At 40.3% G+C, this 26,533-nt stretch overlaps 1 protein-coding gene and 1 pseudogene across 3 annotated transcripts; both read left to right on the top strand.

Annotated features, from left to right (window-relative positions):
- Positions 1–1,940: 1,940 nt before the first annotated feature.
- On the top strand, positions 1,941–21,117 carry m-cup (mann-cup). 3 transcript variants are annotated; one of them, XR_010517686.1, is made up of 6 exons: positions 1,941–2,427; positions 2,689–3,011; positions 3,090–3,974; positions 18,082–18,476; positions 18,542–18,837; positions 18,906–21,117. XR_010517686.1 is itself a non-coding variant. In XM_065223140.1 (5 exons), exons 1-5 carry the CDS (start codon positions 2,291–2,293, stop codon positions 18,764–18,766), a joined length of 1,965 nt encoding a protein of 654 aa, XP_065079212.1. In that variant the 5' UTR covers positions 1,941–2,290; the 3' UTR covers positions 18,767–21,117. The 3 variants fall into 3 exon arrangements, 1 of the variants encoding a protein (XP_065079212.1); XR_010517685.1 differs by having other exon boundaries at positions 18,542–19,912; positions 19,988–21,116; XM_065223140.1 differs by having other exon boundaries at positions 18,542–21,117.
- A 21-nt stretch (positions 21,118–21,138) lies between these two features.
- On the top strand, positions 21,139–22,976 carry LOC135702150 (heterogeneous nuclear ribonucleoprotein L-like; annotated as a pseudogene).
- Positions 22,977–26,533: the final 3,557 nt, after the last annotated feature.

Below are 26,533 nucleotides of genomic sequence, written 5' to 3'. Positions count from 1 at the left end.
GCAAAATAAGTGTGACCACTGCTTGAGGATTTCACAGTTTGAACGTTATGCTCGTATGTGGGATTATTTGTAGCATCAGCATCAACATGAGTTATTATTCTTGTACACTCTTTACAGGTTTGTGATCATCAAAAAATAATCACGATTCATTTATTTGGAATAATGCGTTGGACGTTGAGCTAAATCAGCAACACTAGAATGGGGAAAGAAACTCTTGATTTTTGGGCAAAAATAACAAACGTTTCACACGTGTCCAATTTATTGAATCTAAATCGTTGTTTGTTTACAGGAGATGCATGGTACCATTTAAAGCCTTATTTGATCACACTATTCCGTGCTTATGGCGATGCAGAATTTAGGGCAGTCTAAATTTAATGATATACATTCAAAAACAAGGAACTATTGGATTAATAAATGTGTTTGGATGCATCTTGGCAGCTCGTCTACTGCATTATACACCAGAAAAGGCCGCAAGAATTGTGATTGTTTGTTGTGCTTTGTACAATTTGAGAAAACAATTCAAAGTACCCGAATATAGCGTACAATTGGAGACAATTAATGGTCAAACCTTGGGTAAAACTGATGACATTGGATATGATGATGCAAATGATTTTGTTTCCAGTTGGATCATCAATTTACGTCTAACCTCTCTTGATATTCTTTTGAAACCCTGAATAAGAATATTTTGGATTCAGATAATAAGAATCCTGGTTAGGATTTTGAGTGAATCTAGAGTCATATTACAAGATAATCCCGACCAAAGCTTTAAAAGGATCTCGCGTAGATGATTTCAAACAGGGTTTCGGTAAAATAAGGTAATCAATTAACTTTAAAGTACTTTTATTGAAGAATTGTGACTGCTTTTGTTTGTTTCAAATAGTATTTTATTTTTCTATTTGTATACTTTCATTGCGGTTCAAAATTTAAGGTTTCTTTTTTTGTGCTTCAACAGCTCCATTTATCCATCCATTATATTCTACAGTGACAGTTCATCGGAATTCTTTTATAATCGACTTTGTCACTGCATTCGGCTACCATGATCGGGCGACATAAACGGCTCGAGTCGTAGAATAAACACAATAACTTGTGTAGTTTTAGAATAAAGTGCAGAGCAAGTGACGGTTGAATTTTTTTTTTTTTTTTTTTGGGATTGGTGACATAATATATTATACACGGCGAATGAGAACGACTCAAATTTGAGTTTAGTTCACTCATAATCGCTAAAAGTGCAGGAACTCAGCAATGAGTTAATTTGCCTCATGTTTTCCCAGGTTTTTCCAGGATTTTCCAGGGAAAAATTCCCGAATTTGAAAAGAGTAAAGATTGGATTCACTCAGTCTATTGGTACTACTCCGAGACTGAATAAAATGTTCGTCAATTTCCTCATTTTCCGGCAGATTTTTTAGGTTTTCCACAGGAAACCATGGGAAAATTTTACTCATCGCTGAGTTCCTGCACTTTTGGCGATTATGAGTGAACTAAACTCAAATTTGAGTCGTTCTCATTCGCCGTGTAGAATAAAAATAAAATTTGCATCACAAACTAAATTTATTTATTCCCATACCGATTATCATCAACCCGCAAATCTGCCAACGCTGGTCTGGTGAACGGAACTCATCGTCGAAAAAGAAAAACTCAACGAAACCACCCATCGTTCAATTTTGGAGAGAAAATTTCGCTCAGCGGGAGAACTAATAAAAAACCGAGTAAAAAACAAAGCATTTGCGCTCTTCGCTCACTTTCCACGATAGCCGTGAGGCAAACAACCATCAATATCCCGCAGCAAACCCTCTTAGCAGCAAACTGAATGGGATCCGTGGGGCAAACAAACCCATCCCCATGCAATCGGAAGTTTGCCCTATCGTATGACGCGAGAGAGAATATTTTTTTTTTTCGTTTGACACTTGGCAGAGAAAACATAAAAACAAAAAAAATTCTCTGTATGTGGCTGGCTGCCTTCTTCTCGAGTCCGACTGAATTTTGTCTTTCTATGGTGGCAAATAAAAGTTAGTGAACCAAATCCAAACGAGAAAAAACGGCAAGGCAAAGTGTGATTTTTTCGGGCCACTGCTGGTGCCCTTGGAGTGCAGCGCATACAGAAAAAATAAATATCAATCCGACGGTCCCGTCTTCCGGTCGTCGGTGGACAGACAGCAACCATCAGCAATTTTGCTGATCGCGGGTGGTGCCAGTCCGTACGGAGCTCTGTTTGGGTTCGTGCGTCGTGATATTTGGCTCCCTGCTGGTGTTAAGTGATTAAGTTAAGATTCCGTCTCGACCCCCCTCCAAAATGGGAAAGTACACGCACAGTTCGAACCTGAGCAACCACCGGAACTTGGAGCAGATTAGCAACGAGCTGATCCAGGAAACCAAAGTCTGCACCGACCAAAGCCCGCTGCCCAAGAGCCTCCGGGAGCGATTGGAAGGGTAAGTTTGTGCATTTGTTTTCTGGGGATACCTCAAGGGGAGCGAGAGTTCGGGTGTACCATCGCAATAAGATCGATGCTGCGGGTGGTAAAACCGTCTCATTCGACGTCAAGGTCGGTGTCGTAATCGATTTTCCACTGTGTTTTTCGATGCGTTTCATCAGCTGGGGGTTTGTATATATGCTAGGTGTAGTTTGTGGTTCATGGAAGGTGATAATCATTCAGATTGAAATGAATAACAAAATTTCGGTTTTTCCTACAGCTTACCACGCCACATTCGCAAGGAGGTGGTCAAACGAGCTCGGGACGGTTGTTCGCCGTTGTTCATAGCCTGCCGTCGGGGAAATGTTAAGATCACCGAGTATCTCATCACGGTCTGTGACGCGGACAGTGAGCAGAAAGGCCTCTACGAGGTTCCGGAAGATCGTTCCGTTCACTGTGTCACTCCGTTGTGGTGTGCTTGCGTTTCCGGCAAGCTCCCGGTAGTGAAATGTCTTGTCCGACTGGGCGCCAATATCAACGCTCTCTCCGATACGGGCTCGACGCCGCTGCGAAGTGCCTGCTTCATGACGCACATCGACATTGGTAAGTGCTTTTGTCGTTCAATAAGGAAGCACCATTCGCCTAATCGTCTAAGGTCATTGTTTTTTTCCGCTCTTGCAGTTCAATATTTAGTGGAGAATGGAGCTGACATCCGGAAGCCTAACTATAATGGAGGAACATGCCTTATCAACTCGGTTCAATCGGTTCAACTGTGCAGCTACCTAATTAGCAAGGGTGCTGACGTGAATGCTCGTGACATACAGGACAAAACCGCTCTCCACTATGCCATTCAGGAGCACCGGCTGGAAACGGCTCAGCTGCTGTTGGAGCACGGAGCTGATCCCTTTGCCAAAAGCCGCTACGGGGATGACGCCTTGCAGACGGCTTGCCTTAAAGGGGCACACCAGATCTTTGATTATCTCAAGAATCGCATCAACTACTCGTCGGAAAGGTTGGCCGATGCCCACGAACTGATCGGATCCACATTCATAGACGATCACAATGAGACCCGAGTTGCGATCCTGCACTGGCGGTTAGCTCACCACATCCGTCTGAGGGATGCAAACTACATTCGCAAAAAGCCGGACGTCCCACTCCGATACGCCTACGGCAACGCGATCGAGTTCTCCACCATTGCCGAGCTGGACAACATTGCAGCCGATGTGGACGCCATGCGAATTCAGAGCTTACTCATCTACGAACGGATACTGGGAATTGATCACAAGGACACGCTGTTCCGGCTGATGTTCAGGGGAGCATCCTACGCGGATTCGCTACGTTTTCAGCGGTGTATCGATCTGTGGCTATTGGCGCTGCAGGTTCGGGTGCAAAAGTATTCGATCCTGTACTCGGACGCCTGCCTGACGGCCCAGGCAATTGTGAGGCTCATGTTGGACCTTTTGGACAAGTACGCGGACGTGATGCCGAACGAGTTTGTCGAGCGGGGGATGCCACGCTTCGAGGATGTCTATGCCGTGTTTCAGGTGCTGACTTCGAATATTAACGGTAAGTGAAAGAGGCAAAAATGTCGACAAATACAGTGTAATTGTACATTGATCCGATGAGGGGGTAAGCAAGTTTTAAGAGGGAACTAGAGGTAACCGATTTCGGTAAAATTTTGGAAACATTCTGAGCCGATTTCTTCACCTGCGCTTAAGCCTTAAACCAAGTTTGAGTAAATGGGTAAACATGGTTTAAGATTTTTAGCGGCCCTTAGTTTCAAAACTCCTACCATAAGTTAAATTCTTAGAACTTTTTTTTTGAGCAGAGACATTATTGGTAGGCATTGGAAATCAAATCATCGGCTAGTTAAGTCAAGTTTTGATTTAAGTCTCCCAAAAACCATCAAGTTATGAACCCGAATAGGCACCAATTTGTTTTACCTGTAGATGAATAAGCTAAAAAAAATCGCTGCAGACTTAACTTGAATTGAAGATGTAAACCATCCGGCCTTAGAGTGGGTGGAGAAAGGTTTGAAGAAACAAGTGATCACGCTTAGGCCAGAAAATCGTAGGACTTTAAACTAGATGGTGTACAAAAAGATCCGGCAGTACGTAACTTTAATCCATTAACAGTTTGACCACAATCGCAATTTTTACGTACCCTTGGTGAAAGGAAGTACTTCAGTGATAAATTGAAGAAGTGTCTGGCCGTACAAGTCCACAACAAAACGATACAACCAGGAAGGAATATTCCATCACTGGGAGAATTATTATTATTTTATTATAGAAACTTTAACATTTTAGTGTTATTCATCTCCGCTTCTTTCTAAATCTCATAATTCTAAATTTTCTCCAGTAGTTCGGTTTTCTATAGAAATTGGATTAACTTGGTTTCCCTAGTTTTATCGTTGCTGAGTACTCCGCTGATTTCGTTTCCCAGCTGCACTTTGTCGTCGTTTTTCCAGCAATCAAACAGTAAATGACTGATGGTTAGGCTGGTTCCGCAAACTAAGAACTAATTGCGCTATCCTTGTTAAGAAGCGCCTGATGGGTGATCCATGTATGGCCTATGCAAATACATGTTAACACTCTCCGTTCCACCTGTGATTTGCGGTCTATTCAGGGAAACGATGATCCTTTATGTTTTCAAAGGAAAGCTCCTCTATTAAAGAGCCACTCACTCCACCCAACTCCATCGAATCAACTTTTTCACGATTCGTTTGGCGTCTTGTGCTGCTATTGGGATCATGGCATCTCCTGTTTTCGACCTCTCGCCGCTAAACGATCCGCTCGTTTATTGTCCTGAAAGCCTGGAATCCAACAAAACGTTGCCTTTTTTTGCTTCGTCAAAATTTCAACAGGCTGTAGCCATGGATGCTTGGTTTAACCTGATTCTAGAACCATCAGGCAGCTGGCAATTTGAAAATACAACAGGTTTAGGATTCGAGGCCGTTATTCTCTGTAGAGCGCTCAAAATGTTTATTTTAATGGTTAGACATTTTTTCGACTTTCTCGGGCATCACTAGCACAATGATACATATTAGGGTGGTTCAAAATGTCAATTTTGCTCCACCAAGCTCAATCGATTTTAAATCAGGTCCTGATTATTCTCCCAAAATGTGAGCTCATTTGGTGGCAATCTTATACTGCACTCGCCCTTTGAAGTTTGTATGTGAGTTACTATGGGAAAAGAGAACTTTTTGTTCTCCTCGTCATAGCCTTTCGTCATAATGATATACGAGTAGACTTGCTATCTTATAGGAAATTTTCTCAATGCTATATTTTTATTAAACGCCAGGATAATTAGTTATTAATTAATTAGAAAGATGACATTCTTCTGCCATGTTCCATAAACTGCTCAGCAGGCAACATTGGTGTGCTTGGCGCGAAGAATAGGGCAATCCAAGCTACTATGTCAAAGAGCAAGATACAGTGTTGTCCTGATAGCAGTCGATTTATCATCATAACAGAAAGTTATCGGCTTCAAAATCACTTAATAACTAATTATCTTAATGTTCAAGTTGCAAGAAATCACTATGAAAAAAGGCTAGGATTTCTTCAAATTAAAAACAGAATAACTACTATGCAACATGGCTTCTTTAAAGGCCGTTCAACAACTACGAATTTGCTTGTAGAAGTGTTGTATGCAGATTTCAGCAAAGCGTTTGATCGAATTGACATACCCATGCTTCTTTTTAAACTTCGAAAAATAGGAATTTATTACGCACTCCTCAAGTGGCTTAAATCATATTTAACTGAGCGCCATCGAAAAGTAAAATACAAAGGAAAGACATCAAATCCCGTTGAGGTCACTTCAGGAGTTCCTCAAGGCTCCCATTTAGGACTTTGGAAATAAAAGATACCAAAGGCAACAACACATTCAAAGAGGAAATACAGATATTCCATACTTGGTGTCATAAATGCCTGCTACAATTAAATATAAAAAAAATTAACTCAATTACCATTAGTAGAAAACGAATCCTACCCGATAACAATCACTTTAGGAAACCAGAACGTAAAAAAGTGTGATAGATTCAGGGATCTAGGTGTTATTTCGGACTCAAAACTTACTTTCACCGATCATTATAACACAATTATTAACAGAGCTAACCAGTGGCGTCTCGTAACCTCACTTTTTACCTGTGCACCAACTTTCAAAACCAGATTTAATGGTATATTCATACTCGAATCGGTTGAAAAATACACTCAATCTTCTAGTTTACTCGATATCTATCCATTACAAGCAATATTTTATGATAATTGTTTATGTTTTGAGAGCTGGTGCACAGGTAGATTGAGGTTAAGAAAACGCCACTGGAGCTAACAACATGCTTGATTCCATAAAACGTTTCTGCTATAACTTTCCCGATCCGTATACGATAAAAACATTGTAAAGTCTGCAACGCGCAAAAAATAGTCAACTTCAAATTGGTGTATTACTGATAAAAAATGCATAAACAAAAACCTGAAATGCTGCATTGCAACAAGTTGAGTGTATATACAATGGTTGCTATGATGAGTTTTCACCGTTTGCTCTCCAGTTTTCAAAATGACGTCCAAGCTAGAGGAGCAGCGTGTCAAAATTTTAATCGCGCAGCAAGAAAATCCGACATTTTCAGACGGCAAATTGGCAAAATTGCTGGATGTGGCCAAATCGACCGTGACAAACGTTTTAAAAGTGTTCGGGGAGCGTCTGTCGACCGCCAGGAAGTCTGGAAGCGGCGGCAATCGTAATCCGGACGTGGCAGCGACGACGAAGAAGGTGGCGGTGAAATATAAGCGGAATCCTGACCTCTCCATCCGGGACGTCGCTGGCAAGCTTAATGTCTCCCATACTACTGTGCAGCGGGCCAAGAAACGAGCCGGGTTGTCAACGTTTAAGAAGGTGAAGGTGAACCGAGATTACAAACAAAACACGTCGGCAAAGCAGCGGTCCCGAAAGCTGTATACGAATCTGCTCTCAAAGTTCGACTGTGTCGTCATGAACGACAAAACTTATGTGAAGGCGGATTTCAAGCAGCTTCCGGAACAGGAGTTTGATACCGCATCAAGAAAAAGGAAGGTGGCTGAAATGTTCAAAACCATCAAACTATTGAAGTTCCCGAAAAAATATCACGTCTCGTAGGCCATATGCACGTGTGGTCTAAAAAGCGGCATTTTCATTACTACGGGAACCATCAATCAAGAGATCTACGTCCAGGAGTGTCTGGAAAAGCGGCTGCTACCATTCCTAAAGCAACATAATAGACCTGTGCTGTTCTGGCCGGACTTGGCGAGCTGCCACTATCTGAAAAAGGCAATCGAGTGTTACGATGCGAACGACGTGGTTGTGGTACCCAAAGACCACAACCCTCCCAACAGCCCAGAACTCCGCCCTATCGAACGGTATTGGGCCTTGGTCAAACGGAATCTCAAAAAATTAATCCTAATTATTTAACCTTGTAATAATTACGCCTACCAGATATAAACAATTTGATCAAGAGACAAGTGTTGTAATAAAATGGGTACTTTGGGCTCTTTTCTAACAAGTTATGAGATAAAAACCTTTGAATTTAAATAATGTCTTATTTTTTTCAACAATATGAAAAAAATGTATTTTTTATGTTTTTTTGTGCTGTTTTAGACTTGAAAAAGTTGTGCAATCTTGCGCGATCAGATCATATAATCTATGGACGAATGAAAGTTCACGTTATTATGAACACATTGGCATTGGAATTTCGTCCGGAGTCGTCCGGATTGGCGATTGCGAGCCATTTGAAATTGGCATGTTCTGCATCATTGCGTGGCAAAATTTTATCCCTTTATAAGGTCATACTTCCAGAAAACTACCGTAACACAACGGTTTTCTGCAGATACCTATGACAAACTTACCGAGTACTACTTCTGTCCTTATTTAATCTATTACATCAATTGTGGTACTAGATTAAAATTACACTTCAGTAAACTACTCCCGGTTTGATACCCATGGCCAGCATCATTTTACTAATGTTGCTAAGTTTTTAAAGCTAGTACCTCAATTGATTTAGTAGCATAAAGGAGTGTAACGCTAGAAACACCATGTGTCATTAGTTTATTTTTATAATTTGTGTGTGTAGCAAGAGTAAGCTTTCTTTGCCTTGTAATTCAATGTTTATCACAGACCGTTTACCCCATAAAGTATTTCACTTTTCAGCTAGATACTGTAAATTTTGAAAATTAGCGATTGCCATTTGGTTGTAATACTCTCTCATACACACACACACACATTTACCCATTCGATTTTACACACACATAGGTTCGTTCAAGCTAAACTAGCAGCGATGTCAATCATACATCATACATACATTCAAGAGCAAATTTTCATTATGTCGTAAGTAACATTCGCACCGATCCGAGAAAAATAAAGTTTTGTTTCGATGACCGAAAAGTTATTCCTATTTCCAATTAAACACATATAATCTCATAGTGATAGCAATGTTTAACATATTTAGCCGGGTTTTAATCATACAAAGGCAAATCGCTAGCTTTCATGCTAAGAAATACTGGTTTTTGAGTCAAAAGTTATTATACGTCGTTTGGTGGCCCCTATTGTTACTTAAGGTGTTTCCATTTTTCCATCACACCTCACAATTTCATGAGCACACAACTCAAGATCTACGAGGTTTAAGCATCTGTAAATTTCAGACATTGCTTGCTTCTCCGCAGCAAACAACAAGTAGTAGTTTCAGCTACGTGCATTCACAGAAAGCTTAATATTTTCATATGTGAAATTGCTAAGTGTAACACGAAAAAGGACGCTACAGGGAATCACCTTAAGTCAAAGTGTATTTACCAGGATATTCGGGAGAATTATCAATTACGTCTCCTTACGTGCAGCCCATTCATCATTTTAGCACCACCGAAATCATCTTAGCAACAAACAGTTTGATTTATTCACCACGAACCACCTTTGAGTTCGGACGCGCGTTCACAGCGTTCTTGTATATATTTTACCATTCAAACTTTATTTTATTTTTCATACCTTTTAATAACTGACCCGTGCGCGAGCCCCGCGTTAGCATTTTCAAGTAGCAAATTTTTACTTTTTTTTTATCACCCGACGCGAGTGCAATGAAGTGCGGTATCGTGAATTGCGTGCAAAATGACAATCGTTTCCTATGGCGCTGCCATGGTGCCTGCAATCGGACTTTCCACGCAGCTTGCGTAGGCGCACAGCGGAATCATGAAGAAATTTTGCGGACCTTCATGCTGCCTCTTTGCCAAGACTGTCAGGAAAAGTTCACCACTGAACTTAACATGAAGGAACTGTCCAAGTCATTCCAAAATATCACGGAAAACATCGGACATACATTGGCAGGAAACCACAAACTCCTCATGAATTTTAAAAGCCTACGCGCGACTCATGACGAAACGCTCGACCACATTGAGAAAATGCTTGTCGACGTAAAACAAACCATTTCCATCCTCGCCAGCAGCAGCAAGACTAGTTCCACTGAAATAAAAAGTAAACTCTCAGCACTTTTGGACACACCTCCAGCAGACGCCTGTATCGCTGTAGAAAAGGCGGTCAATTTGGCAGCAACAGCAGCAGTAGAAGCCATCACATCAACAACAACAGCAACAGTGCACTCAATTGACCTAATTCCACAATTAATTATGGAAATTAAGAACGACTTAGCGGACTCAAATGCTATTCTAGCTTCCGATGTAAAAGCACATATGGAAGAAATGGCAAAAACCTTTTCTGAAGCAGTACATACTTGCAATCCAATTGCATGTAACAACATAGAAATTAAACTGCAGAACGTCGGTGACGAACCAGCCCCCAGCTGGCGAATGCTAGGAAATAAAAAAATATGGAAACGCGACTGGACTGCATTTGACACCAAACAGCGTTCCCGTCGCCTTCAGGAAAAAGCCAAACGTAGGCGAAAGCAACGAAAGGAACATTACCAGGAAAATTCATATGAGTACAACAACAAGAACAAAACAGACAACTACAACAATAACAACAACAGCAATAATAACACCACCACCAACAACAACAACAACAACAGCAATACCAACAATCATAGCAATGGAATAAAAACGACGACACTTATTAACTCCACACATACACATACGGCATTACCTCTGGACAAAGAGCTTTTGGCTGCTGCACGTATACAATTTTCTCGTCCACCAAGCACAGACAATGGACTAAAATTCATTAACTTCGAAAAAGGGGAAACTATTCACCCTTATCGCGCCGAAAAGCCAACCGGACATGAACACCCTCCAATCCTGGACCCAATGCGTCCGCCTATAGTCATACTCACGGAACAGTCTGCAATTGGCGACCGACGCTTTTTGAAGGCACGGCTGCGGGACCCCAAAATTATGGACATAGTGCGGACTTATCTTTCATACTTGCACGACCAGCCACCTTCAGTATGCATTCGCGGAATCACTAAAACTAGTGCAACTTTAATGCTGGCAGCAGAAGGGACTACCAACGGAAACAGCCCTTTTACGCGAAATTTTCCTGGACGTTCACGAAGAACTCGGAATTCCACGCACCGACGCTTTGGCAGACCTGAATTCACACCCCGCGTTTCTACTTAGTGAACGCACACAACGACTGCAGCAAACTAGGGAGGCCGCTCGCAAATTTTACAGTCCTCCAAATTTTCAACGGCACTGACGTACTAAAGGAAGTAACGACGACTATTCCCATGCAAGGGAATTATTATCATCGAATGACGACACTCTACATGAGGTAGACCCTACTAATGTAAGTAATACTGACCCTCCAAAAATCTCTTCACTTCCTCAACAGAATGCGACTGAAATTTTGGTGTATTGCCAAAATTTCAATCGCATGAAAAGCCCAGCTAAAATGAAAGAAATCCACCAGAACATTCTATCTTATTCTTTTCAAATAATTCTTGGAACTGAAACAAGCTGGGACGAAAGCGTCAGAAGCGAAGAAATTTTTGGAAACAATTTTAATGTATTCCGGCACGACAGGAATTTTCAACTCTGTAATAAAAAGTCTGGTGGTGGAGTGCTCATTGCCATCAATGCTGACTTTACTTCTGAAGAAATCATAACAAATAAGCACAAGGAATTCGAAAATGTCTGGGTCAAAGCACTTATTGCCGGTGAAATACACATTTTTTCTTCTGTGTATTTTCCACCTAAACATGCCCACAAGCAGTCTTTTGAACTATTTTTACAAATTGTTGAAACTATAATGTCAAATATGGAACCAGAAGTAAAACTGCATATTTATGGCGACTTCAATCAACGAAACGCAGACTTTATTACAGACATTGAAAATGAATCATTTTTACTCCCGGTCGTAGGTGAAGACAAAACATTACAATTATTATTCGACAAAATATCTTATTTTGGTCTTAATCAAATAAACCATGTAAAAAATCAACAAAACTCATATTTAGACCTTTTATTTACAAATTGTACTGAAGACTTCTGTGTGGATACATCATTAGCACCGTTATGGAAAAATGAAGTGTTTCACACAGCAAGTGAATACTCAATCTTCGTACAAAATTCTTCCTCCTCCAGTGACTGGGAATACGAGGAAGTGCCGGAATACCATAAAGCAAATTACGAAGAAGCCAAACGTAGACTATGTACAATAAATTGGCAAAATTTAATAAGTATTGAAGGAAATGTCGATACTGAAGTAGAAAAATTTCACTCAATTCTTCAAAGCCTAATTTTAGAAACTGTACCATCAAAAAAAAAGAAGACGAACACAGAACAATAAACTACCCGCATGGTTCAATCCACAACTGAAAAAAATTAAAGAATAAAAAACAGAAAGCTCATAAACTATACAAAAAAGAAAAAAATGAAACCAATTTGCGAAACTATCACAACTTATGCAACCAATTAAATACAGCCATCAACTCTGCATATGAGGACTATAACCGCAAAGTCGAAAATGAAGTCAAATCATGTCCTAAGAACTTTTTTAATTATGTAAACACGAAATTAAAAAGCAGCAATTTTCCTTCGCGAATGAATTTGGATGCAAATGTAGGTGAGAATTCTTCTGAAATTTGCAATCTCTTTGCAAATTTCTTCCAAGAAGTATACACCACATTTTCCGAAGAAGATCGTGACCGCGATTTCTTTGCATTCATTCCTGAAATTTCTAAAAACATCTCTGTCAACCAACTTTCTCAACATGAAGTCCTCAATGCACTAAAAAACTTAAACGCGTCGAAAGGGTCTGGACCTGACGGCATCGCACCCATATTTTTGAAAAACCTTTCTGAAGAACTCGCATTTCCTCTAGAGCGTTTTTTCAACATGTCTCTGAAAAATGGAAAATTCCCTGATATTTGGAAATCATCTTATTTGGTACCTATTTTCAAATCAGGTGCAAAATCAGACATTCGAAATTATCGTGGAATTGCTATTATTTCTTGCATTCCAAAACTTTTTGAATCAATCGTAAACGGCAATATTTTTCAGCAGGTGAAAAATCTAATTACAAGTAAACAGCACGGCTTTTTTAAAGGTCGCTCAACTACCTCTAATCTTCTAGAATATGTATATTTCATTATTAAAGCGTTGGACAGTGGCAAGCACGTTGAAGCGCTATACACCGACTTCAGTAAAGCATTTGACCGCATCGACATACCATTATTAATCCTCAAATTGCAGAAAATAGGAATGGAGCCTGGACTTTTGAATTGGCTTCAATCATACCTAACACATCGTAAACAAATAGTTGGATTTCAAAAAAAAATTTCAGAGCCAATTTCAGTCACCTCTGGGGTACCCCAGGGTTCTCATTTAGGCCCACTTCTTTTTATTTTGTACATAAACGACATTTCCTACATACTTAAAAAAATAAAATTGCTTGTATATGCAAACGACATGAAGCTCTTTATGGAAATAAGTAATTCTAGCGATGCAGAAGAATTCCAGAATGAAATCAATATATTCCACACCTGGTGTAGTAAAAGTCTACTTCAACTGAACGCATTTAGCAGAAAAATTGAAACACCGCATATTGAAATATCATTAGGCAACCAAATAGTAGAAAAAAGCAAAATTGTAAGAGATCTAGGTGTAATCCTAGACTCCAAACTAACTTTTATAGAACATTATAATACTATCATTAGTAAAGCAAACAGAATGCTAGGCTTCATCAAAAGGTTCAGTCATAATTTCGAAGACCCATACACTATTAAGCTTTTATATACCGCATATGTAAGGCCAATTCTGGAATACTGCCACCTAGTATGGAATCCATACATTTCCATACACGAAGAACGCATAGAATCTGTCCAAAAACAATTTCTTTTATATGCTTTACGTAAATTTAATTACCATCTTATGAAGCGCGCTGCATGCTCATCAATATACAAACACTTAAGGAGCGCCGCCAATTTGCAATGCTTTTCTTCATCAACGACATTATTTCAATGCGCATAGATTCGGCAGAAATTCTCGCACACCTTGTCGATATCTTAGAACACGGAATTTATTTTCAGAAACATCGTACAGGACAAACTATGCAAAAAATAGCCCAATCAATCGAATGATGCGCCTATATAATTTGCATTGCGGAACTATTGACATCACTATGTCCAAGTAGCAAATAAAAACTAAGCTAAAACAGAATAGAATTAATGCATAGTATGTAAGTAAACATTGTAATAATCATTGTATGTAGTCTACACTGGCTTGACGAAATGGAAATAAAGTATCTTTGCTAGGCAGTCAACCCTTGAACCAAATGATGGACACATATAATAAGCACTGCGATAACATTGACTTTACAATGACAAAAACCAAATTAAAACAATATTTTAATTCCTCACATAAGACTGAAGACTCCTGAAACGGGGATCAAGGAGCGTTGCAACGGCATATGTATAAACCAGCTCAACGTCCATGTTCATGGCAAGTGATGTGTAAAGGTGAAGACAAAAAAAAATCAATACTAAATTACAAATGCAAATGCACTGAAAATTTTTCTTGGATCGAAACAAAAATCGAATGAAAAGGATCGATCCAGTCGATGTTTGTCTTGTTTGAGATCGATCCAAAAAATCGATTAATCGAACCAAAATAATCGATCTTTTGTGTTTCGATTTAAGATCGTCCGGTCCCTACACGGAGATGAAAAACTACCCAAACTTAAGTACTTTTCCCTCAATTCCGGGGTTCAGCCCAATAACCGAAATCTGAGTAAATCGCACATAGCAGTTTCCATTTAAAACCAGCAAAAAAAACCTACTCTTAAGCATACCGTATGCGTGATAATGTTTGCACCATTAAGCAATGTCAAAATTAAAAAAATTCTCAAAAATTTCGTTTTCGAGTTTTTTTTTTATTTATTCAAAGGGGGGATGTTTCTCAGAGTCTTAAACTATGTTAATCATCGATCGAGTTTCCACTTGCTGCAATTACGGCCTCCACACGCGTCCGGAATGCACGGCAGGTCCTAATAATGTAGTCTGGATCCATTTCTCTCCAGGTACGGGTTAATGTTTGTCTGAGACTTGCTGTACTCGGGTGGCGTTTAGAACAGGCCTTGGCCTTCATGACGCGCCATATTGAGTAATCCAGCGGATTAAGATCGGGGCTGGATGGCGGCCACGTATCCTTTGCCCAGAACGGAAAATGTTCCCGCAACCACTTCTGAGTGCGGGTCCATTTTTTTTGCCATCGGAAATCACCATACCAAACAACATAACGCTAGCAGGATGCTTGGTCAGATACACGTTCTTGTGCTCGTCGGCCACGTCTTTTACCAAAAGAGAACTAATATACTGGTCGGTTCTGGAATTTGATACGGGATCGACGACGGTAAACATGCTCTCGTCGGTGAACAGGATTACCGGATTTTTTCGCTTAAGGAAGTTCAAGATTTTCTTGCATCGTTCGACTCGTAGCTCCCGGATGCGGGTGGTAATCATGTGAGTTTTTTTCCGTGCCCTCGACTTCGCCCCGCAATCTTCCTTTACGATATTCCGTGCCGTAAAGTCACTGATCCCGTGTTCCTTTGCCATTTTCCTTTTTGAACGCACTGGATTCACCCGAATCTTCCTTTTGATAGTAGCGATGACCCTCGGAACCCAAACTGACCTCGGACGACCTGTGGCCACCTTTGCGGATAGTTGTCCTTTCTTTTCTCGGTCTAAAACCCTTTTGACGGTCCACCGGGACACTCCCACGGCGATTGAAATGTCTTTTTGCGACATTTGCGCGTGGGACAAATCACGAATTCGCTGCCACTTCGTCATGGTGCAACTGTCAAACTAAGTAAATCATTTTCTTTTATACACAGCCTACTACGGTATGAGCTATAGGTTACGTGCATGCAAAGAAAACCAAGGCATTGTATGCACAGGTAAAACGGGAACCTTATTTGTACGATGGTGCAAACATTATCACGCATACGGTAAATTATAAGTATTTGTGCAAGAAAACCTTTGAATTTACCCAAATTTCTGCACTAATACTTGTGCAATTCACAAAACGTCAGAGAAATCTATAACCAAAATTTGAGTAAATCGCACATAGCAGTTTCCATTTAACACCATAAAAAAATACATACTCTTAAGCATATTCTACCCAAAATTAAGTTTAATTCACGTAAATTTGAGAATATGCAATTTACTCAAAAGTAACTTCTTGGGCTGAACCATATCGTTGGGTCGAATCTCTCGTTCCTTTTTTGACAGCAATAACGAGTGCAAGTGAGAGACTGAACTCAATATTAACTTAAAAGAACTCAAATTTTGGGTAGCATTTTTTTCTCCGTGTACCTATCGACCCATCAACCCCGGTTAATGAGACCAACGGCTTTACTTCAGAGTAATCAGAGATGTCAGGGCTGGTAGCGAGTCACTTTTTTCAAGTCAGTCACTAAAAAGTAACTTTTTCTTGAAAATAAGTTACTACTTTCAACTTTTTTAGCGTGAATTTATTTCAAGATTGATTATTCTTTACGTTGTGACGTTTAATCGTCTTCTCTATATAGAGGATGTCTACTCATTTTTCTGGATAAAATTACCTGTGTTTTCCAAGTAAGTAAGTTCAAGATATTGAAGATATTCAAAGTGCCAGAATTAAGTAAAAAAATAAATGATTTGTTTCAAGTTCGTAATTAACTTCATGAAAGATTAGAGATCTTCAATGCAGTCCCTTTAACTTTACACCAATTGTAGGAACTTTGGAGAAGTTCTGAGGAATGAAAGGAAATGCTGAGAATTTCAGTGAAGCTTTGTAAACAAACTGCAGGAACATAAGGGAAGTTAACACGCTTAAGATATGGGATACTTACTGGAAGCTGTAAGAACCTCAAAGCGGTTCTTTTAGCATCTGAGACTTTTCAGGAACTTTTATGAAGTTCCTAGAACTTCAGAGAACTTCACTTGACACCTTGATAAATTTTGAAAACTTGAGATGTATATTGTGAAAAGCTAGATAGATTAAAAATCTATAATCGTAAGTTAAGATAAATTCAAGATAGTTGCATGATGTACTGAAAAACAAATCCAAAACCCTTAAGATGTTCCGCGAATTTCAGGGAAGTACAGAGACCTTCAGAGAATTTATGAAAACTTCAAATATATTTCAGAAACTTCACAGAAGTCCAGAAAATTTCAGAGAAATTTAAAGGTGTTTACGGGAATTCTATTTATTTCCGAGCAGAACCGAGATCTTCAATAGAACTAAGATCTTTATGGAAGCTTCGAGAACATCAATACAGGTCACAGAATCAATCACAGTTCAAATAATATCAAAGAAATATTAGAAACCTTAATGAAGTTTCAAGAAACTCAGTGAATTTCCGAAAACTTCAGCAAAGCTCCGAAAGAATTCCTGGAAATTTTATGAAAATCCGGAGCAGTCCTGTATTGATGACCCCACCGAAAGTATTGTTGAAAATATTTGTATGCAAAAATATTTATGGAAATTAATAATAACCAGGTGGCAAAAGACGCACGATCAGCAGCATAGGTTCGCCCGAGGATCAAGATCAACCGTTTTGTTTTGGTTGTCGTGCCGAGTGGGTGTGTAGTTGAAGATGCAGACGAATCATTTTATAAAGCTACCACAACGTGACTCTCAGCAGTGTGCTACAATCAGTTCGAGGAACACTTTCAATCTCGTTTGGAGAACCCTGGCTAGATCGCAAAAGTGCTGTCGTTAGCAATAACGATCATTCATTCATGTCTGCAAAACAGACAATCGGATAATATTGCGCCTCTCTTGGTGGTGGACAAAATGAATATCAGACACAGGTCAGACTAGGGGGTGGTGTAGCATGTCTTATCAAGGCATAACATAAACAAGTCAGCAGTTTTGATTTCAAACAGCAGCTTTTGGGCGTCGTTCGTTCATTAGACGTTGAAATGCTGCTCCGCGTGGACGAAACTAACAGTGTGAGTATTGCGAGCCAAAATAAATTCGACATTGATCTTTCTTTGAGAGTTCAATCTTCTCAGCTTGTTTTCTTAAATTTCTCTAAAATGAAAATCCTCCAAACTGTTCCTCAATCCGTTGTAATTGTGATGGCTTCTTCCGATAGAAATGTACGCTCGGAAATCTAGCAAGATGGTAGACCAAGTAGCCGTTCGATATTTAAGCAATTATTTCTAAACTCCACTCAAAACGTTCACTCACAATTCAACCCGCCCCTTCCTCATTTCCAGACGCTCGCCAGCTACTCAACATCCGCCCGGTGCACCGAAAGCAGCAGGAAAACTTCGACCGCATCCTGAAATGCCTAACGCATCTGATGTACCTGCTGATCTCGACGGCCAACAGCGAAGAGGAAAGGGACCTGGTCAGCGGATCCGTCCGGCAGTTGGTGCGCAACAACATCCGCAGTGCCATCACCAACGATACGCTGCTGCATTTGTCCGTTTCGCGGTTGAATGTGATCAAGAGCGGTTACTTCACCGACGATAGCAGCCTGCGGGCGATCTTTCCCAATCTGAACGTGGCCAAGCTGCTGCTGGAATGCGGTGCCCACGTGAATGCCAAGAACGAGAGCAAGTCGACCCCTTTGCTCGTGGCATCGATGCCGTATAATTACGAGAGGGAGGTGCGTTTCCCGAATCGTTGCTTGAATTCGAATCAGGAAATCATGATGAACATTTTTCGTTCCAGCTGGTCCACACCCTGCTGGAGTACGGTGCCCATCTGGACCAACCGAATCGGAACGACGATCGTCCGATGTCGCTGATCGCCGTGAACCCGGTCAACGACATCCCGCTGGTGAACTACATCAGTCTCAAGTGTCTCTGCTCCACGGTAATCACCAAGTTCGGTATCCCTTACCGGAATCAGATCCCCCGAACGCTGGAGGATTTCGTCCGGTGGCACGAACCGTAATGAAACTGCCACCACCGGCGATCCCCGTCTTCTTCGACTGCTCCTGTGTAAATTGTGAGTTACGCTTTTATGTAAGTACCTACCTACTTTTCGACCTGCGCATCTGTAACTATACCAATCCAAATGGTCTCGCCAGCAGCCCTCCGTTCGATTTTAGAATATCTGTATTTTGCATACTTTGCGATAGTTTTAAGGCGTTCGTGTGTGCACACCTCTCTGCCAAGTGCAACATTTGAGAAGCTGTTTTTTTTTTTAGGAAAAGCGATGAGTGAGATATTTTAACCGACGAGGAAAATCAATTCGAAACATTCTGTCAATTGGAACCTACATACATACATACATACACACGCAGTAATCAGCAGTATTTCAGTTCTGCTCCGGTAGTTGGGGCGACTGTATAATCGGAACATTAGTCACATAAATGAGTGTGTTTGTGTAAACTAGAATTACGTGACATAACATAATTAACCTACCCGTGTTGAACCGCGTAGCGAGTATAAGCAAGTGTAAGCACACAACTAATATACATAGTGGAATGCATAAACAAAATAGCACAACCGAACCCCAATCAATTAACGTAATCGAATATTAACCAAATGATAGAGGAACATAAACGGAAAAAAATGTTGATAATTAGGCTGAAAACAGAAAACTACTTATGTACTAGCAGAAGCAGTCGAGACAAAGCTAAGAGGAGAGCGAAAAGCGTTCCGACTTTCTTCGCCCAGTCGAAAATCAATCTGTTAGAATATTTCCAGGAAAACAAACGAAATTTCGATCACACCATACGGCCAATCCTAACGACTCAGCGACTGAATTCAATTGACTCAGAGCATTTTGTTTCCATACGAAATTTACTCATATTTGGGAAAACCTGCAGGAACACATAGTTATGAGTAACTACAAGTTTTCCTATATATGAGTAAATTTTGCATGGAAAGAAAATGCTCTGAGTCAATTGAATTCAGTTGCTGAGTCGTTCTGATTGGCCGTGCAAATAGTTTCAATACAAGATAACAATATGAACTGTTCAGTGCGAGTAATTTCCTGGATTGTTTAAGAAAAATATGTTGATTTAAGGGCAGTAATTTCACCTCCCCTGGTACGTCTTCGCTTTGCTAGAACGACGTGGTAACAATAGTTCTGGTCTTTCGATAAACGATAGAAACGTCGATCTGTGTGTTCACACATTTCAAGTGTGAGTGTTATAGAATAACTCAGGATCAACAATAGAACAGAGCCCATCAACATTTGTAAACGAACCGTTCTAAAGCCCTTTCCTCACCGAGCGAAGGCCGCCCACGCAAATCAACACCATTATCGTGTAAGGGAAAACTTTCCCCTATCGGATGATGGTATTGGTGGTTGCTTTAGAACGGTTAATTTACGAATACTGATGAGCCCTGTTCTATTGTTGATCCTGAGTTATTCTATAACACTCACGCACTTGAAATGTGTGTACACACAGATCGACAATTCAAGACCAACAATTGAAAAGGCCTTAACTCCATTTTGTAAACAAACCTTGTAAGGTCATTTTATCGCAAACCGAAGTCCACCAACGCAAACCAACTAAATGAACAGGTAGAGGAAGTTCTCCTCTACCTGATTGTGTGTTAGGTTCGCGAATGTGAGTTTACGTTCGCGAGAAAATGTGAAAGGTCAAAGGCTTGTTTACAAAATGGAGTTGAGGCCTTTTCAATGTTTGGTCTTGAATTATACTACTCGGTATACACCACTGTCGAGATTGCCCTGAGGGCAAAAAAGTAGTGGGCTTGTTTGTTACGCAGTAAGAATTTATGGCCCGACACAATAAATAGACAAATAATAATGACAATTGTTGCAATAAGATGGTGTGTGTGCTTCGCGTTGAAATATTGTTTTCATGGAGAAAGAACAAAAAATCAGCTGAAGGATTCGACGATTAGGTTTATAAGAATGGTAGGTTTTGTCGGGCTGAAATTCGAACGGGAGAAGATTTCCGACAGCAGCATTCGGATCGCTAGTCCGAAAAACCCTTTTTGGAAAACCAAGGATACGTAGATTGTTGACCTTAATTCAACTTGCCATGAAAGTACAGTCATCATTCGCTCGTTGATGCATTTCTTTTTTTACGCTGTTTTTGTAACGTCTGACATTTTATTTTTCATTGGAAAAACCTGGAAAACCCTGAAAAAACACACTGCCGTACTCTAACGGAACTATCAATTCTATACGTTCATCTCCGCATCTAAATTACCACTTTAGAATTATGCGATCGGGGCCGTGATAGGTTTTTTAAAAAAGGATGATTTTAATTTCTTTGCATTTAATCACTGACTATCAAAATACAAATGAACTTAACTGTAACAAAAAACAACTGAACCACGTTCCCTATCCGCTGGCCTTCTTATCGATTCCATATGCTGACTCCGCATTCTGGATCGGTCGTTGGCCATTCTCGCTGACTCGACTGTAGGTCGTCCGGTCAGCCTGTTGCTACGCCGTACTCTGGTGTGTTGCACTCGTACTCTGCTGTGTAACTTTAGTCTGTTATTTGAAATTAGCATCTTTAACTATATAAACTCAAATTAGGGTTAATCTCATTGGCCGGTGTAGGTGGTTTCTAGCAACACTGCCAATGCAATCAAGATAGGCGTCATCATTCCCTAGTTGCGTTCCTTTTCAGCTGGAAATTCGCTGATTTTGTGACGACTGGCATTTTTCATTGCTGATACACGGCCAATGAGAGCATCTCAGCAACTGAGTCAAGTTCAACTCAATTTTTTACTCAGTCTAGGAGTATGTATGGAATGTATGCAAGGGGTGGTCACCTCTACACACTTATAATAATATTTTGCGCCAACTTTTTTCTCAGTGTGCCGCAGCTGTGCCGGCAGTGCCGAGAAGTAATTGAACTGACTTTTGTTTGCTTGTGAATAATGCCTTGTTTGGCAACCCGGTATTTTAACAGCTCTCGTTTTTGTTTTGTTTTTCAATGTTAACAAAAACGACACGAACTACAGTTGGGACTGTCCATTGGATGCAGCCGTCTCCAAGAATTCCTGCAACGGACGAGCTCCGTTGCTCCCCGATCCCACCATCTTCGACTGAAAGCCGACCCCGTACAACGACCGTCAAGCATTAGTCAACCATGGTCCTAAACCGGCCCTTCTGGGAGCCGGCGGAGGAAACGGATTTGCACCGAATTTTTCACCGCCCGAGTATCATCCGTCGGAAAACTGGTAACCAACACCGGCCGGAAGACACGTCGGACTGATGAAGGACGCACCGCTGACCCGAACTAGACCAGCCAACTTCATTCATCCGGCACAGCAACAGGGCGCAGTGATGATGGTCTACGAACTCGATAACAACACAGTCAACACCGATAAGCTGTTCAATCTGTTCTGCCTGTACGGAAATGTTGTCAGGATAAAATTCCTGAAGACCAAACAGGGTACCGCCATGATCCAGATGGGAGACGCCTTCGCAGCACTTGAACAATATTCCATTCGAAAATGATGGTAGCAAAATTCAGATTGCATTTTCCAAGCAGAACTACTTGTCAGAGTGCACCAAACCCTACACCCAGCTGAACAATTCGATCAGCTTCATGGACTACATACTGCGCCTCCAAGAACAATCGCTTCCTTTCCCGAGTAAGATTCTCCACTTCACATAAACTTCCGGCTGTCCGAGGATCTGCTGCTTTTTGCATTCACCACCAAGGACTGCCACCCGTCGCAAGTGCGAATGTTCCCGCTGAAAACGGAAAGTTCCTCTTACGGATTGGTCGAGTTCCCGAGCGTAGCCCTGGCGGTGAACGTCATCATGAAGTGCAACCACAGCGCGATCGATCACAAAGGCACAACATTCCCGTTCATTGTGAAGCTGTGTTTCTTCTCCTCCAAGACGATGAACGGTGCGTGGAGCAACGAGAACATCGAAAACACATAAGTTTGGAAAGAGCAGAAGCTTCTTTTTCTGACAAAAGAAAGGATTTTCCTACACAAATGTAATGATTCGTAATTATAATTTCTAACACATTGGAAGTGCAAAAAGGCAGGAGAGTAAAACTAGTTTGTTGAACTATATGAGATTTTGCCAAGACGGTCCTGCAACATTATATGTTGGACGATGGAATGGTTGGATGTATTCGAGCAGATCGAATGGTATAGTTTTTGTTTAGGGGAAACAGCCCTATTGTTGCGGTACGTTTGCAGCGTTAGAAGCCTATTGTTGTGTATGGAGACCTTCATACACAACAATAGGCTTCTAACGCTGCTAACGTACCGCAACAATAGGGCTGTTTCCCCTAGTTGTTGACTTTCCGATTAAATCTCAAGCACCGCTTGTCGTGACTGGACCGAGATTTCCAGCGTCGGCCACGGCTACACGAATTAGCGATGCAACTCCCGCGGCTGCTTCCAATGCTGCTGCTGCTGTTCCGTCTCCTCTAAAATTCGCCAAAAGAATTTTGTAGGAGACGGACCAGCAGCAGCTGCATTGGAAGGAGCCGCAGCCGTGGGAGCTGCATCGCTAGTTCATGTAGCCGTGGCCGGAAACATCGGTCAGGTCAAGATACCGCTGTCAGCTATTCTTCGTCTAGGAGGAAATATGGACGCGACTGCCGTCACTGGGGTAACGATTTTGATGACGGAGTGTTGATATGCAAGCGATTGCCCTGATTTCTTCCTGCTGGGTGGTCGGAATGATTGTACGCAGTCCGGCGCGAAATGATGTACCTAGTTCTTCGGACAGGCATCAGGATGTGCACTGAAAATTAGATTTAGGAGAATCCATGGCGAGACTGAGCGGAGATTCACGGTTGTGTTTTGAAAATAATTTGATTATATTGTGGCAACATCAATAACAAATGTTGACACATGCACACTGCGCAGGCGCAGAAAAAAGTCAATGTTGCCAGTAATTTTAAATATCAGAAAAAATGTAACCATGGGTGCCAAACAGTGCCAATGATTGTGCCCAGGTGTGCCCAAGCTTGTTTTTGGCACACTGTGCGGAGTGAGTGTATGGTAATTTCATTATCAGTTCATGGTTATATTTCTGCATGGGTTGAACTACCCACCGCGTTCATCGGGAATACTTATATTCCCATCAGGGGTTGGGAAAGTCCACGAACGGTTATTGTATATACAGTGTATCTCAAAATTGATCGTACAGCTGTATTTAAATTTTAGAAAAACGGCTCTAAAAGCACAAGTTAAAAAGAAACGTCTCTGCATTGTTGGTAGCTGACTCAGTATACATTTATCAATTATTGTTTCAGTATGAGGCTTATTGAGGCATATTTGGTTGATTTTAAAAAATGTTATAGTAATTTATGAAAAACGCCTTTTTCTTGAAAAACCTTATTTTCTTGAAATAAAATGATCATAACTTCTTGAAATTTTGCTCATTTTTAGTCGTAGTAAGGATCATTAATATGCCACTACCAAAATTCGTCCACTAGGTAAAGAGTTGAAAATCGAGCGTTTTACTAAAATAAATCTAACTTCATACAGGCTCTTCCAATAAACATCAAAACTATAGCAATAAATCAATAAACATCTGTTCAACCGCCAGCCCCGATTTGAAAAAAAAAACATATATCTATTCACCATGTTTCAAAAAATTGTCCGCTAGGTTCGTTTTGAGATACACTGTACCTGCATCTACATGTTTTATGAGAAAACAGACAGAAACATCGATTTCCGGCCTCTACGTGTCATCCCCGTTCTGAAAATACCCATGTTATTTGACACTTTTTCTCAAATCGGAAGCCGTCGCTTCGAATTTCAAAATGGCAATAACTCCGGCTTCTAGACGTTAACCTGATTTAAAAAAAAACATGTATAGTTATTTGATATAATTTCATAACTTTTTTAAAACCAGAAGCCGCGGTCATGGATTTCAAAATGGCGTCGGATATCAATTTTTATTCTCTAGACGTCATCTCGATTCCAAAAATTATCATATTGATGAGTATTTAACAGTATTTCCCACTTTTTCTTAAACTGGAAGCATCTTGAATTAAAAAATGGCGTCGCATATCTTTTTCCAATCTGTAGCAACTCCGATTGCAAAAATACCCATATTATGCAAATAAGGTAGTGGAATTAAATGGAAATTAATATTTCCACTTTTTATTATATCGGAAGCTGCCATTTTAGATTTCAAAATGGCGTCGAATATCGATTTTCATTCTCTAGACGTCATACCGATTTCAAAAATACCCATATGGATGGGTCGGCATCAGTATTTTCCATTTTTAATTTTTAAAAAATCAACGATTTCCGACCTCTAGACGTCATTTCTGCTTCCAAAAATACCTTTATTGATGGGCATTTGACACTGACAAACCGACATGAAACTTAAACTTAACTCTTGATCGAGAATCCATAACGGCCGATTCAAATGTGCAGTGATTTGTATAATAATAAAAATAATTTGTCCGAAATAGATTAGACACGAACCAACTTATAAATGTTGTACGCGTGTTCGTGGCTAGGATAAAAATATTCCGCGAACACGGCGGCAGATGTCAGTTTGTGCTTTGATCAGAAATTTATTTGTAATTTGTATGATCATTAGACTGATGCAAAATTTGAAATTTTCGCTCCACAGTGCTCAAACGGTTTCAAATCAGGTCCTGATTAGCCTCCCAAAATTTAAACTCATTTGGTAAGAAACTGACTTGGCACAAACTATTCGAAGTTTATAAGGAAATTACTATGTGAAAACCAAACATTTTGTTCATTGTCTATTGCCCTTTTACCATATTGCTTTTTCGAAAAGTTCTATAACTATTCTTATGGAAATTTTTTTAAGCTACAACTTTGCGGAAAATCGTTTTTCAGCTAAATGTCAAATTAAATAGTTATTAATTGTTTAAGAGATTGATAATCTTATGGCATGATCAAGCAGCTGTTCTGTTAGCAACACTGTATTCTGCAGTGTGACATAGTAGCCATGATATTTGTGCTCTATTCTTCTCACCAGAAACACCAATGTTGCCTGCTGAACAGTTGAACGAGCATAATGATAAGACATCAGTGACTTGAATCATTAATAACTTTTGTTCCTTACATTTGATTGAAAAGTGGGTTTCAACAAAGTTGTAGCTGGGAAAATTTTCTACAATCACTGCTATCATTTTTAAAAGCATAGTGATGTGGTGAATTGTTAGATACATATGAACAAAAACATAAGTTTTCCCATAGTAATTTCCATATAAACTTGAAATGGTTTGTGCGAAGTCAGTTTCTTACTAAAGTAGTTCAAATTTTGGGAGGCTAAGAAGGACCCAATTTGGAACCGTTTAAGCACTGTGGAGCGAAAATTTCAAATTTTGCATCAGTCTAATGATCATTCATGTCGGTTTGTCGGTTTGTCGGTAGCATTTCCGCATTTTATTTAAAAAATCAACGATTTCCGGCTTCTAGACGTCAATCTGCTTCCAAAAATACTTATATTGATAGACATTTTACAGAATTTCCCACTTTTTCTGAAATCGGAAGACGCCATTTTGGATTTCAAAATGTCGTTGGATATGGATTTTCGGTCTCTAGAGGTCACTCCGATTAAAAAAAATACTCATATTGTTAGGTTATTCTCTAGACGTGATCGCGTTTCCAAAAATACCCATAGTATTCGGCCGAATATCAAGCGTTGAGCTAACAAAATTTCACTCAATCGTATGAAAATGGTCGAATATTAGCGAAACTTCGCATTATGCTAGCCCCCATTAGCCATTAGTTGGAGTTTCGGACGTGACGACTATAC

The sequence above is a fragment of the Ochlerotatus camptorhynchus genome, unplaced genomic scaffold (assembly GCF_037179485.1).
Source record: "Ochlerotatus camptorhynchus isolate MF236.1 unplaced genomic scaffold, CSIRO-AGI_Acam_v1.1 ptg000185l, whole genome shotgun sequence".
Taxonomy (NCBI): Eukaryota; Metazoa; Arthropoda; class Insecta; order Diptera; family Culicidae; genus Ochlerotatus; species Ochlerotatus camptorhynchus.
Note: the sequence above shows the minus strand (reverse complement) of the source record. Positions and strands in the feature narration are given on the sequence as shown.